This window comes from Triturus cristatus, chromosome 12 (assembly GCF_964204655.1).
Source record: "Triturus cristatus chromosome 12, aTriCri1.1, whole genome shotgun sequence".
Lineage (NCBI taxonomy): Eukaryota > Metazoa > Chordata > Amphibia > Caudata > Salamandridae > Triturus > Triturus cristatus.
Window position 1 is genome coordinate 456,224,769 of NC_140595.1, and position 15,952 is coordinate 456,240,720.

Genomic DNA, 15,952 nt, shown 5'->3' on the forward strand with positions numbered 1-15,952 from the left:
AAAAATGATTCAGCTCTAGTCAGAAAAGCATCCAAAGTCCCCGTGACCCCACCGCCTACCAGGGAGCCCGTGACCTTGCGCTTGCTGATTCTACTCTCCAACTAATGCACAAAGATGTCACAGAACAGTACCTTAAGAGACGACCCTGAGTCCGACTCCATAATTGCGTCATCACCCGGATGTCAGGGGGGTTGCCCAGCTCTGCCGCGGACGGGCGCAGATGGGCCCGCCCTTAGGGCTACGTCCCGCGCCGCGATAGGAGAGGCTGTGCTATAGGCGCATTGGCCACACCTTCCCCTCACTCGTTGCAAATTAAAAGAATGGCACATGACTGTGCTCCATCTCACCTGCCTTAACATCATCTCCCTCGGATCTTTGTGGACCACAGTGTGGCAGAGAAACAAGGCTGGCTCTTTGCCACCACCAACTGCTGTCTTCTCTATCAACCACTGGTCTGGATTTTAGTTGTGCTCAAGCAGCTCACATACATCTGCTGTCTACGCTGCGCCCGCTGTAGAGCATGGCTTCAGGTAAGGAGGGAGGGCATGGAGAGCAGTAAAGGAGATTGGTATGATACCAAGAAGCAAATTCTTGTGTGTTTTACAATTGGATGAGAGGGACTGAAGAGGCAGTTGGGTTGGGTAGGTGACAGAAAACCAAGTATTATGAAAGTTGGGATGGGGAGGGTAAAGCAGAGATCCAATGAATGCATGATGACATTTATAAAGTGATGTCCACCTCCGTGTGGTCCCAAGGAGCCAGTCTTATAAGGGGTCTAAAGAAAGGTAGATTTTCAGAGCTCCCCGAAGGCTAAGAATAGAGGGTGAACGTGTATAGGAGGGACCTACAAAGTATAGGAGACTTGCCACTGAGAAAGCTCTTCCGCCCCTATATTTAACCTTGGTAGCATAAAGAGAACAAGCTTGTGGCCGGGTAAACAGCAAGTGGGAACATATAGTCTTATTCATTTACAGAAGATCCACCTAGTTGACGAAAGCATTTCAATCCCTAGCAGAACAATTTTACCCGATCCTCTCCATCACCGGAAGACAATGCAAAGATTTTCCTACCAGAGAGACATGATCCCTATGCCTAAGGCCCACAACTGCACGCACCACAGCGTTTTTGAGCCATGTACAAAGAAGCTATTGATGATGTTGTTAGGCTGGCACAGAGAAAGTTTAAATAAGCCTGGAGTTAATTAACGCCCCTAAAACAAAGACTTAATGCCGAACGTACAGTAAAAGGAGAAAAGGTTTTAAACAGATTTGCACCATCTTGTCTGCCTGCACTATTAAGGTCATTCCACAATCAAATATAAAACTCAAATTCATCACGGTTAGCGCTGAACAAAACAATTGGTTCAAGAGATTAGGGATATTAGAGTTCTTGGGTCTCCTAGACCTTTGCCAATGAAAAAATAAAGTCTGTTTTGCTTTTGCTCATTTGAAGATGACTCTGATCCTTTCATCTCTGGGTCTTAGCTGAGAAGCTCCAAAGAAGATCAGGATCAATGGGGTTGTTTTCTACTACCCTGATGTATAGTTAAGAATCATATGCATATGACTGCACTCTAACATCAGATACAGATACAATAAACAGGCTAAAAAGTGGGCCCGTATAGAGGTTACAAAGGACATCAAACAGGAGCCCTGTGGGACATTGTTCCCTGGTGAAACTGCGGCTGGCAGAAAGGAACTCAATTGCACTCTGTGATCTAGTAAGTAAGAAAAGACCTAAACCAACTAATCGTTAGAGGCCTGGATTAAGCAACCAGAGCATTTCTAATGAAAAGTACTTGATGGGTACTTGATGGGTTATGGTATCAAAAGCTGTGGATGGGTCCAGTAGGACCAAGAGGCAGCCTACTCTTATCAGTCAATCTCAGTGTTTCGCTCAGTATCCTTGTAACACACTCTCTATTTCATAATAAAGACAAAATCCAGATTTTAATCACTCACTCAATCAGCATTTGTAAAGCGCACTCTGTCTCCCCTAGGGGTATTTGGGCGCTGTGTCCCGGTTGAAACAACAGGTATTGAGTCTCTTCCGGAAGTCTGCCAGCGAGGGGGCCATACAGTGCTTGAGACGGAGGTAGTTCCATGTCTTGGCTGCCATGTAGGAGAAGGAGCGGCCGCTGCTGCGGGTGCAGCAGATGCGGGGGGGAGGGGGTGCGAGGGCAAGTGAAGAGGAGCATGTGTGTCTGGCGGGTTGGTGGAACTCAGTTAATGGTCGAGCTAGGCTGGGCCTAGGTTATGGATGGCTTTGTAGGCATGTATGAGGATCCTGAACTGGCATCGTTCAAGGATGGGGAACCAGGTCTCCGAGGTGAGGGGCGATGTGGGTTTGTGTGGGGAGGTCCTGGATGAGTGTGGCTGCAGCGTTCTGTATGGTCTGGAGTCTTCTGAGGAGCTGGATGGGGATGCTGGCATAGAGGGTGTTACCGTAGTCGAGGCGGCTGGTGACGAGGGCCTGAGTAGCAGTCTTTCTGGTGTTGGTTGGGATCCATCTGCAGATTCTGCGGAGCATGAGGAGTTTGTGAAAGCATTAGTAGGCAACTGCGTTAACTTGTCGTTTAGCGGTTAGTAGGCAGTCGGGGATGATGCAGAGGTTGCGAGCGTGGTCGGTCGGTGTGGTGCGAGTCCGAGCTCTACAGGCCACCAGCTGTGGTCCCATCCGGAGGTGTTGAGTTGGAGGCAGTTGTCTTTCTTCCATTTAGCTACATTAGTCAAGGAGTTGCAGAAGTTGGTTTTGGCATTGGCGGGGTCCTCGGTGAGCAAGAGGATCAGCTGAGTGTCATCTGTGTAGGAAATTTGGACCTAGAGATATATTGTCTATCCTACAGATGTCAGGCTCTGCTCATTTGGCCATTTATTATGGCCCCCACAAGTACTCTTCTTCATGCAGCACAACTCCTCAGTGGCTTTGCATGCCAAGAAACCCGAACTGCTTGGTCCTTTTTAAGAACAGTGCATGGCCTCTCTTACAAAATAAGATTCTCCCCCACCCCACACAAGATTATTTTAGGAGTCTGCCACAAAGAGGGCAACTGCCTCAGGGATCAATTCTGTGAATAAATCATGGCAAGGAAACCACAAAGCTCAGAAGATCTTTTTGGAGGAGCATGGCCTGGATTTAGAAGTCTTAGAGTGATGGGATCTCTCCATCAGGTCGAAGCATAAGAGGCTGTTGTGGGATACAGAGTATATTGGCCCCAGCAGCCAGATTGGCACGCTTAACAAAAGAGAAACTTGACTCAACGCAAATGAGCTCTGCAATATATGGTCTTCAGAATGGGTCCTAATCTTGGTGGGGTCGATTACACTTGAGGACTGTGCATAAACTCATAAAAAAGAAAATGCAGGAGCACTCATGGGAGGAGAGCTTAAAATGGCAACTGAGTTAGGTTTGTCAAATATCCCAAGAACGGCCTAGATAGCTCATGTAAGATATTAAGATAGATTGGTGGACATAATAGGGCCTTTAGCAAAGATTTAGAAAAGGGCAGAGGGGATCAAACCGTTCTCCACAGGCAGAGGTGGGACATTTCCCTTCTTCCAAGTGAAAATTAAGGGTAGGGTTGTCCAGTTTTTTTTGTCAATGGAAAAAAAAAATCACAGCAGAAACATGGCCTTTTAGATTCTCTGGGAGTTTCAGATAGAGATTTATGCAACTCATTTAAAACTCCGGCCACTAAATACTTTTCTATGCAAGAGAGAGGGTTCATTACAGATGAATAAATCGAACAGAAACAAGCTTTGGCAAAGCCATTAAGTTTCACCTTTAGGATCTATTGGCGTTACTAATGTTTTTTAGCAATGCTATGCAGCATGGTTAAGGAGGAGAGAAAAAAAACCTATGACACGGCCAGCCATGTCATTTTGCAGTCAGATAATTACAACATGACAGGGAGTTTTTCAGTTTTCATTACCAACCAGAGGTGGATTAGTAAATAAAAATAAAAAATAAAGCTTTTGTGTTTTTAATAATAGTTGGTAGGGGATGCACCACAGATAGCGCAGGTACAGAGAAGCAATGTAGGGAGGTAGAAGCAAAAGTGCTTGCATGGAGGAGTATGCGACAGGGAGGTTGGGGAAGAGCAACATGGAAAGGAAGGGAAGAGAAGAGAAACGTACCAGCGAGAGGGAGTAATGAGGAGCTGAAGAGAGAAGCACACTAGCGAGAACGCAATGCTTTATGCAGAGGTACAAACGGGTCGGCACAACATGGAGGGGGCAAAGTATAAGCACACGGGCGAGAAAGAGCAACATGGAACACGGAAGGGGAAAGAGAAGTACATAAGGCAGACAGCTGGAAATCACTTGTATACCCATGGAGTTCTTAACCGAAAAGAAAAAAGTAGCACCTGAAACATTAAACAGTGGAAGACAACACATAATAAGGCCATGTTCCCGAGGAGGGACAAACAAAAGAAGAGGAAGGATAGGTCACATGTGGTAATAAATAAAAAGAAAGCATGTGAGAGCAACAATAAAGCCAACCAATTGTAAGCAATGAGCAGGCTCAAATCCTATTGTAACATCACAATAAGTCTTTTTGCAAACAGACATCTTGACCTGTCTAGTAGGCATGACCTAAAAAGGGCAATCGTTAAGATAAGTGGCCCTGAGTAATTATCTGTGACTGAGATTAATTCAAGCTTTCCACCCATCACTTTTTTATTTTTCTTAAACTTGCCATCGTCAGAATGAAACCTTCATCTTATTATGCTAATGCTATACATTTCACTCTTGCCAAATATATGGCTACTCACTCTCTACCCTGGTTGGACATTACAATTAGTTCTACCGAGGAAGGCATTTTACAAGAAGATAAAAATTGGTCCTGTCTGTCATCTTCAGAAAAATATAATTGCATATCCTAAGGAACTATAGACCAACCACCGGCCTGTATTTACTGGGCAAGCTAAATGTCATCCATGAAACTTTCAAGATCTTTAGCTAAAATAACTCTTGCCTGAGGTACTGTAAGTGATAACAGGTATCGAAGAGACAGTATGAGATTAGCTTAGAACCTAGCTCACAAAACGATCCCAATGTATTAAAATAGGATGCTTCATGTAAGTAAGTACACTGGTGGTCATTTTGTATTGCAGCGTTCCATTCTTGCACTTTCCCTCACTCTCTAATCTTTATGTAGATACTTTTGTGGAGATTTTCTACAAACACAACATTGTCTACTACTACTCCACTGATGACACGCCACTATCTTGACAGCACTACACAGAAAACGGAACTGATTTCCTCTACAATACAAAGTCCAAAGGAATCCCTAAGGAGCGGGAAAAAAAAACCTCAAAGGTCATAACGTCTTCCCAAAGATTGTGAACTCAGTTAAATTGTTGGTGTCAGTCAATATAATTTTTCTTTCTAAAGATAGATATTTGGAAAATCACCAAATGGAACATCTGTACAGCATTAAACCTTTAATGCCTGACCACGCTTTTAAAACTGAATTTCATTCACTAGTGGTCTCACATATTGGATACAGAAATGTCATACTTACCTGAATTCCTAAGGGCACACCATGCCCCTTTAAAGAAATCCTTCATTTTGCTACCAAACTGATCACGAACACCAATATATTTTATATGATCTTCTCGGTTCATGAACCTCTCACCATATTTCCCCTATTAGAGCTGTGCTTTCTCTACAAAACAGAATACCTAACATACAAAGCCATTCACTTAAAGCTCACTGACCTGTGACCATGTCACAATAACTTGAAAGAGTCGACAGCAAGCGAATCCCACCATTTCTTTTGAGCCCATTTGCAGTCAAATGTCCGCCATCAAACAAAACTTTCTGGGGCACCCTCAAAACAAATTTAAATATTGAATGCCTTTCCTTCTCACAAAGGACTTGCACCATTCCACTAGTAGTTTAAAACGAAAGTGATGATACAATACTTATCTTCCTGGTATACATGTTGGCCGAGATTACTATACTGTCATGTTGGGACAATGGGAATATTGGTGATCCTACCCTAATAATATGGGTGCATTTGGTGTTGTCCCCCTGACTGTTAATACGGATGTGTCTGCGCAGAGTTATTATATGTTGGGGAATAACTTCCTAATTACTTTCCGTTGTGTGTTTCGTTAAAATGATATAAAATTGACTCAAAACGAGTGAAACAATTGTTCACTGGTGCTGCTCTGCTCACGACAAACACTCCGAAACCTTCCCAAAATGGCGCGATCTTGAATATCGAGCAATAGATGTTACAGTCCGCTTTCTCTTTCCGTTTTTCTTACGTTGATATGCCGGTTCCTTTCTAGATAAAGGTAAAAGGACTAAAGTTAAGACAGTTGTCGGTGCAATTTGGAGAAGTTGAGACGCGGTTACAGATTCCGCTGACAGGTACGTTGTTAGTGCTTTAATTTAGGCGGTAGATTGGATATCCCAGCAATATAATGTTATGTTAATTTTTGAATGTAACGTCTAGGGTGCGAACTTTTAATGAGGGTTGACTTAGATGACTTTATATGTGTGATGATAATTTGTAGTTTGATTTCTCCAGTTAACCGTTGCTGGATTGGGGTTGATATTTCAGGGTTTCCAACCAATATGAGCATTGAAACAGGGACTGTTAAAATTATAAATGATACCATGTAATTAATCCTAGGGTTTGTCCCACCGTATGAATAGAATGACAACCAATGTGTATTGTGGGTAGCTTTCACGTGTTGCTCATAATACATGAGACCCAATGGTAATAAGATCTGTATTTCAATTATCTCTAGGTGTATCACGACCTGCCTGACAACCCTCGATATAAGTCAACCCTATTTGGGGGTGTTTCTAATAAGAATAATGTTGGGACGGCTAAACTAATAAGTGTGTTCGTACTATCACTATTTGGGACAGGGGTCCCCTTTGAGACACAGAGAAGGGATCCACGTGACTTCCATCTAACCACACAATAGGGAAGGTAAGAACTTTTGGCTATGTTGGGTACCGATTGATAGAGACTATTTACTTATGGCTTGGTACTACTTAGTGTTAGTTGTCCACTGTATAGAACAATTCGGACAACAGCCTTATAATTATAAGGAGACGGGAATCTGGTTCCTAAATGGTCCCACACTTGGGGCAGTAAATGTTTTTATAATTGGTAGTATTTGGGCCCAGTATTTGGCCATAGTTATGGGAAAGAGATTGCATGATTCTTTTAAACGTATCGTGTGCTTTTTGGTGTACAGGTGTATCATTACCTGCTGGATACGGCGCAAATTCGGCCGTGGAAAACCGATTACGATTGTGTGAACTGTTCGATTCACAAGAAAAAGACCCATACTGATGGGATACTGACCTGCCTAGCATTAAGACTTAACCAGTGAGGAAAGGAGTGGCCGTACTTCTAATCGAATAAACACGGGGAGAGACACTGTTTTTCAGTGAGGTTAGTCCTTTATTATGAATCTATGAGCACCTAGTGATTTTATTAAATTTTGCAATATGATTGTACCCCAATAAGATCAGGATGACTTTTCTGGTGGTGGCTCTCTACACTTCAATGCTAAATCTTTTCACCGGAATTGCAGCTTTTTAATTTACCTATTGACACTAGCCCCTCATGTCTATTGAGTGTCAAGACAAAATAAATTGATATAATACAAATGTATGTAAATTGGTCCTTATGGAAGAGAATTTTATTGTCAATATCGCTTTTTTAATCATTAAATTCTGCATAGTATATGTTTTTATGTGGTTTGTAATTTGTATATCTGTATCCATTTGTTTACAGCCTTGAAAAAGTCCGGATGGACGAAACACGTGTCGGCTGTTATGTGTTGTAATGATACTTGAACAATACAAGAAAGAAAAATAAAATAATGAGAATCAATGAACATCTTGGATCTTTTTGTGGACTTTAAACTTCTATCTACTTTGGATATATAAAACATATGTTTGATTAATACCTATAATTTGCCTCAACTGATGGGTAACTAATACAATACCTGCACCTAAGCCTTTGATCTTTTTTCACACTCATCTAGTAATCCCACAAAATGCCACCCTTGATTCAGGTTTTCATTCCTTTGTCAGATTTGATACTCTCATTCTACTAAGATCAAATGGTTCTGATGCCAAATATCGGAGTACATCTCAGATTTTCTACTGTTACTACTGCTTAGTTCAAGAAATATTGTTTTTTCTCCTCAACCAGAAATTCACTAATAGCATTAGGTGAGAGATAAATACTTCACTGACACAAGCTAAGATGAGACTAACAAAAAGTCTGACTGAAAGAGTCTTGTTGAAGAAAGCCAATGATTGAAAAGTGCAGACACAAAGGTCACTCTTATACTCATTGCAAGCAATAGGTTTGTTTGACAGCTGGGCTGTAAAAACCCATATCTAACTAGAAATAAACAAAATGAAGTCTATTGCAACTTCAGGTACTGATCTACCAACCTTTCATGTGCATTAGAATGAGGACTTTTGATAAACCGGAGTTGAGATGCAGTGGAGAATGGGTAGCAAACAGCATGGTGGAGTTAATTGATGTAGCTGTCCTTGGCACATGATGCATTGCTGTAACTTGTTATTATAAATGGCATGTCCAGCGTTGAGACCAGAGAAAGGCATAGTGTCTGAGGTAGCAAAACATTTTTGTAGACAATAACTTTGCAAGAACATGTGTTCTTGTAACAACGGGACCAAGCCTAAAAAGAAGAAAAAAAAACAGAGCAATAGAAAACAAAATGACTGCTTATTGGAAAAACAGCAACTGAAGCCAGTCATTATTAAGCCTCAGCAGTGAGAAAGGACTATGATGTGAACAAAAATAATTGCTTTACTATGTACAGATGTAACCTCTTTTCAGGAGAGACTTGAACCTAAACTGCTCGACAGAGCGGCCGAAGTTTGAACACATTGGGAAGGACTACACGCAGGATAAGAGAATAAAAACAGAACATCTTCAAACCCCAACCATAGAGTGCATACAGCAAGAAAACAAGCATTGGCATAGCCACTAAGTCTCGCCTTTGGGATCTTATAAGAGAGCAATCGCTGCCAAAGTGGGTGTAACAAGGATTGACAGAAGGACGGCAATCCAAATACAATGACAGCAAAAAAGTGTAACTTGGACTCAATTCACATAAGTCACTCCAAAACAACTGGTGTAATACTGCATACTGCACTAAATTATGTCTGCAATAAAGCGATTTTGCTGAGCCCAGCCCAATCGCCAAAAATTGATACACCAGAAAAATCATTGTTGCCTCTTTCTATGCTTTGCCATTGACATTGAATTATATAAAGTAATACTGTCACGTCAACAATAATTGATCACAAATATGCACAACATTGTCTGCCAAAAGACAGTAATTCCAGAGTACATAATGAAAAAACATACAATTACGTATAATAAAGATCATTTGAATGCCAAATATATTTTTCATTTTAATTCACTTGCTGTCTTGTTCTAGTGCTAGAAACTTTATTGTTGTGTTCATGATGTAAAATTACTTGCCAAGTATAAAGCCGCATTTGTTTATGCGTGTCATAAAACACTTAAAAGTCTCTCCAGCTTATGTGATAGGCGAGGGATGCATTTTTTTGGGGGAGTGCACGTGTCGTTTTCAGTATTCCAATAAAAAAATTTAAGAGACTGCACGATCTTCCTGTAACCGGAAAACTGACGCATGTGGTGTGTAGTTGGATGGGTAGAATACTTGTTGACGTATTGACAAAACTGCTAAGTCTGTGCTAACATATGAAGTCTTGTATAGTCACAGAAGGTATCTTTATTCGAATTAAGCTATGTATGCATACATTGTTTCGTTAGTAAACCTATTGCCCACTCTTATTTTGACCATTTAATTCAAACATTGGTAGACCATAGCCTTTAAACCTTTCTAAAATTTGCATGAAATCATTTTTGTTTGGAGTGTAGGTGTGATCCTCGACAGTTTTGGGTGGAGGAGAATTACTCGTTTTGCTGCCAGTTGTTTTGTTTCGTGTTTGTTTCCCTCATATTTAAGATATGCGTTGGGGCTAGAATGTCATTAATGCTGCGAGGGCCACCATCGAGTCGATGAACACAACAGGTCAGGCTCATGGGTGTCAAGGAACATCACTCCGGTTCTATGCATGCTAATAAGCTGGTGGCACTCGGGGAATTTGCCGTGGGGGCAGGTCTGAAGAAGAAATCACACAAGTACTGCTGCCCAGTTTGGAGACACACAAGCTGCTCAACTGGTTTCATGCCATTAGTAACAAAACAAAACAAAGCGCGGCCGTGAAAGTGAAAGCGACCGCGCTTTGTTTAATTAGTAACATGATCCACAAGAAGGAAGGAATGAAGCTGCCACAATGTGCGCCACTGCTCGCTCCAGGCACCAAAACGCTGTAGGAGTGAACATTTCAAGAAGAGGTGGGACATGCACCCGCCTCTGGCCATTTGCGTGCTTTCATAACTGAAAGACACAGGCAAAGGTCAATCAGATGTGTGGGAGGAGTCTGACCCACACGGAGAAGTTTGGAGTGATTACATGAAGCCTCACCATAGAGCACCGCATGCGCGCTGCGCTAGGCTCGACCTAAACATGAGTTTCAATCAAACCTCATTCTGTGCAGCACACAAAATACAAAACCATAACAGAGTGCAATCAGTGAACAGCACACATCACAGAATGATATTGAAAAAAGCATGCAACTCATTCTACCATTTGATGAGTACATAACATATACAAGTCAACATAACCCAATTACATGTAAAGAATATATATTTTATTATCATCAAAGGATACAGAGCTCATAATAACTCTTTGGAGACAGCATGGAAGTCCGCAGCTCGCCAAGCATATTGGATGCATGTTTTAAAGCATCCATTAGCTTGCTTTTATCCTATTGAGAGAGACAGAAAGAATGTAAACTTGGATTTTTTCAAAGAAATACACAAACCAACTCTGAAAACAGATTTCAAGTAACCGTTTGCTGTTATACCAGGACAATATATGTAAGACAAGAGGAGCACTGGTGCTTTTCACTACGAAACAAGACTAAAAAAATGCAAGTAAGTAGCAGAGTGCTCTGCACAAATGTCCCCATTATAGACGGAAAGAGATTTTGGTCTCAAGTTGGTAAGCAGCTCCCTCCAACAGTAGATGTGACCAGATATCAGTGTCTTAACGGATTCATTTCATATTTGGGGCTTTTTAAGCTTGTTTCAGAAAGGTTAGACAAGGACATAGATTACTATCAGCATCAAGAAACACCAGTTTAACAGTACATAAGATTTAGAGAGTCATCATCTTTTTCCAAAATATATGCACAATCTGCAGCTTTATTAAAAAATAATCCTTTTAGACCAAGGGGTCGGCCTTTTCCTAAAAAATACAACCTCGTAGAAAACCATAGGCCACATAAATGTATGGAGCAAAGCTAAGGAGTAATGTAAACACGCCCAGGCATTAAAAAAAGTGCTCAGAGTTAAAGCGTTTCACATCAGGGGCACTAATGGTTTGAGAGTCAGGCATTTCATACTCATGAACATCCTGGTGACTTTAAGGCTCAGAGTATAGCTCTTCGAGCAGCTCATTTATTACCAGTAAAAGCCCTCTGTTTCAGTCACATTGCAATTTCGGACAACTGGCAAACTGGGGAAGCATATATTGAGGTTGAATAGTAAAAATGGCCTTTCATACATTTTACCAAACAAACTCTAGAGCACAAGAAGTACTTTCTATAATACAATGACATGGTCCAAACTTATATTATATTAGTGTTAGTTAGAGGAATAGTGAGAAGACTTGCATCTGTCCCTTACAAGTTTCATTAATCTGCCAGAGAACTGAAGGAAAGGAAATACTGAACTGTCCACAAACATTAAATTCCGTCTGGATGCTTAAAAATGGTTATCACAGCAAGAAAAATTACTATTATTGCTTGAATGTTTCCTTCTAGGGGAAGCCAGGAACAAGTCCCATTGGTTCCAGTCACGATAATAAGTAGATGCTGAGACACAAGTCTGGCAACCAAGAGAGTAGTCCGGCACCTTGAAATGAAAGGGTTAGAGGATCCATAACAGCGTGTCGGAGGGCAGAAGTCGTGCCAGACAACACTAATTGAGAATCTGCCTCAGTGACTTGGGAAATAGATCAAGGGAGTAATTGATTTCATGCAATTGGAAATCTGATAAGTCTTTTCACACCAAAGACTCAAGTGAGTTGGGACGACAGACAGTTTAAGGGGCAGGATGAATGGAACTCAGAGAAGGCTGATGGGCAACAAACATTTTTGTCAAGACCTTTATATATTTTTAATGGACATTAAAGAGGACATGGAAAAAAGTATTTCACCTATTTTCCTGCTTTTTAAATCCATATATGTTATACAATTCAATGGATTTCAAGCAAAAAACTTTTCTGTATACCTTCGTGCTAATGAGTGTATGATTGCAATGTAAAATGAATTATTTATTATGAACAGTATTGTGACAACCCCTTACAGCTGCATCAGCGGAGGCAAAAAGACCTATTTTATGAACTTAGGCCACTTGGGAGGAGGCATACTTTTTTTTTTTTTTTAAATGGGTGTCCTGCATTAGGATCACATGAGGCTGATTTGTCATTGTCCATTAACTGTGGCTCTCAGTTTAATTGGGTTAATACTCCTGTTTATATTACATGAGACTATTCGCAACACCTGCTGCTCAGCCCTTAGGGCATGCTATCTCTTTCGGACCTCTGTTAGCTCCCTTCATATCTTTTCTTCTTCTATTCTCATAATTAGATCTATTGCATCCGATCCTGGAATTTTGGAAAATTCTCCTAGTCAGGTCTGTAATTACCTTTTTCTTTTTTATTCCCCCAACTTCACGTGATCCCATCTCCTCCCCTTTGATCAGGCCCCTCTCCGTCATGGCCCCCCCCCCCTTGTGCACTTAGCTAGTATCCACACATTCTCCTCTACCCCTACAATTGTACCTTGACATGGTACTAGGAGCTTCCTCCTGGAGGAGATGGTATGAAACAGCCTGTCATCCCTGAGCTAGACTAAAGTGGACAGACAAAAAAAAGTATCATAATTGTTCCTTATCTTCAACATGCCATTTTTATCACAAATAATTTATTAATATGGATTTTATTTCCTATTCGTCCCCTCTTCCTTGATTGAGAGAAGAAGATCTTTGGCCTGCTCTACTGACTGAAATACATATGATCTGCCTTTATACAGGACTTTTAGCTGAGACTGCTGTGTTATCCCAGCCAGAGCATAGTGACGTTTAAACTCATCAATCATTCCAACAAAATCTTTAGGTCTTCGTGCTGCTGAAATTGACATATCCGAATAAATTCTAAATGAAAAGTTATCTGCAGTAGTAATCAATTTTTCTTTAATTGGTTGAGACAGGATTTGTTCTTGGATTCTAAAATCACCGAAATTAACCAGGATTGTTCTTGAAAATTTTGGATTTGCAGAACGAGTTGCTGGCACTCGATGTTCTCTCTTGAAAGTCAGATCACCAATGTCTTTTGCTTTTTCCGGGAGAATTAATTTACGCACCAGTTCATTTATTAACTAGTTTGCCATTGGTCGTAAAAACAGAACACAGAAGCTGATTTAAAATGGACGGTGTTATCAGTCTATTAAATCGGATCCTCAAGGTGTCAACATTGACATGAAATTACCTCTGCAAGAGGCATACCTTATATTGCTTTTCAACAATGTGTCCACCGGTCTCAATAAAATGACAGATCCAAAATGTGAATCCATCAAATGCTGTGTGACAATTTTGAAGATTTCTTCTTCAAGTTCGTATTGCTCAATTACACAATTGTTGGCCTGTCCCTGGCACTGTAGAGTTTTCTAACTACAAATCCCATAATATGTTGCTAATGACCATTAAGCCAGGATGCATTGCTTTAATGAGAGTAATTTCAAACCGGTTACCGTGACTTCCGGTTTTGTAAAAATCTCCGAGACGAGACAGAAGCGAGGAGCTCATGAGTGGAGTACTAAGAAAAGGACAATTGACTTGTTCAAGTAAGAGAACACTTTTAAAGTTATTAGTTCAAGTCACCGGATAAAGCATCACATTTAAATTTCCGCGTATTTACACCGATAAGGGCAGTTCACCATGTTTGAGGACTAGCATTGCAATTGTACACCGACATATTTATTGGTAGCTACCACGCACGGTCAACGCCATGTTTTGTATTGTGTTTCATCTTGACAGATTCTGCCATTTAGGGAGCAGTGACACTATACTGTGATAAGCATCGAAGTAGTGGGACTGCTTCGAATTTCTAATTTGTTTAGTGGTGAACAATTTGTACATTCTGTTGCTATATAGTTTAAGTTGTGTGACGAATGTGAGGCTTGACACTTGTCTGACAGTCTCATTTTGATTATAAATAGAGAACCGCATCTGAATGATTCTATAATTAGAAGGTCGTCGTACATGAGGATTAAACTCCAATTCATTTGGTGTGAGTATTTGCTCTCATCATCAAGGGTAACGTGTGGTATAATAGTCCCTAGGAAAGGTTGCCTATGTATGTGTTTGTTTCAGCTGAATCACAAGGAGTGCCTAGATCTCTTGCTTTTCAAGGATAATGTACAAAAGTCTAGCTGGATTAGATAAACGTATTGCTAGCCGTATAGTGGTGACAATTGGGCATTGTAGACCCATTTTATTAACTTTTAGAGATTGATCGATTTAGTTATTTATATATTGTTTGTAGTTTTATTTTAGAGTGGATAACAGTTCTGAGTCCTGAGGAGAATCCTGAAACAAGTATTGGTTTCAAAACACGCTGACGGTCATCTGCGCATCCAACTTGTATATTAGTGGCACTTTAGACCTACATAGTGAGGGTACATTCATCCTGGCTACCGTAGCCTTACAGAGGTTAGGATGCGTTGCCCATTGACAAGGAGCAAATCAATTCATTGTATTATGTGAAAATAATATTTTTAGCTCCTATTTCGGAAAATGAAAATCAGAACTGATTAATTTGTGTACAAATCTTGTGTGTTTGTTTTGTTTTTTAGGTTTGTGTTCAAATATTGTTTGTATCCACTGTCGTCTGTACATTTATGTGGGATGGGATTTATTTTGTGTTATTCATGATATGTTCATATTGTACTTCCGTGTATGATTTACGAGTATTGAAGAGACAGGATTTTTTATTTAAAAAAATAAATGGTACTCATTTTTATTAAGCATAGTGGTCCCAAATTAAATTATGTGTGTGAATAAGGTAAGTCAGTACTGGCATTGTTAGATTTTGTGACTTTTAGAAAGATGTCCTTGTTCTGCTTTTACCCTGTGTGCCTGAGGCCTGTCTCCAATACACATCTGGGGTGATTGACAGCTGGACTTTGTGGTGTACTTTGTACATTCCCTGTAGACAGCCACACACAAAGTGAGCTTAGATGTGACTGAGTGCCCATCCACATCCTTATGGGCCATCCTAGGAGGGACGGGAGGGAGGATCTGACACACCTAAATAGGCTGAGTCGTGTCCCCACACAAAGGGCTACATACGCCCCTGTAGTGAGTCTGGGACCGGAGCTGTGAGGGAGGACCTCTGTGCACTTCAAAGCAACTCTTTGAAGTCACCTCTACTTCAAATGCAAATCTGGACCTCTGACACCGCCACTTCAGACACTGCTGGACTTGTGAAGAAATCTGCTGGAGGAAGGACTGCTGTGCTGCTACAAGGACTGCCATTCTTCTGGACAGCTGCTCTGGAAGAACTGCTTTTCTGATGTGCTGCCCTGCTGCCTGCTACCCTCTGCCCTGCGGATATAGAACAGAACTAACTTACTTGAACCCAGAGTGATATCTAAGGGCATGCTGGCTTGCCTCCTGTTTTAAGACTCAGGGACATCAAAGTCCTATCCCTGCTCCTGTGCCTGATCCACTGGAAGTGGATCCACGTACGTGCTCCAGTGAATCCGACACATCG

The 15,952-nt window shown here is 41.1% G+C and overlaps 1 protein-coding gene across 1 annotated transcript in view; it reads right to left on the reverse strand.

The window, feature by feature from the left end:
• VPS35 (VPS35 retromer complex component) overlaps positions 1-15,952 on the reverse strand; it is a 364,228-nt gene that overhangs the window by 282,473 nt on the left and 65,803 nt on the right. Inside the window, exon 3 of the mRNA XM_085638094.1 lies at positions 10,784-10,880. Within this exon, the coding sequence (XP_085494220.1) occupies positions 10,784-10,880 (97 nt within the window). The remainder of the gene's footprint in view (positions 1-10,783; positions 10,881-15,952) is intronic.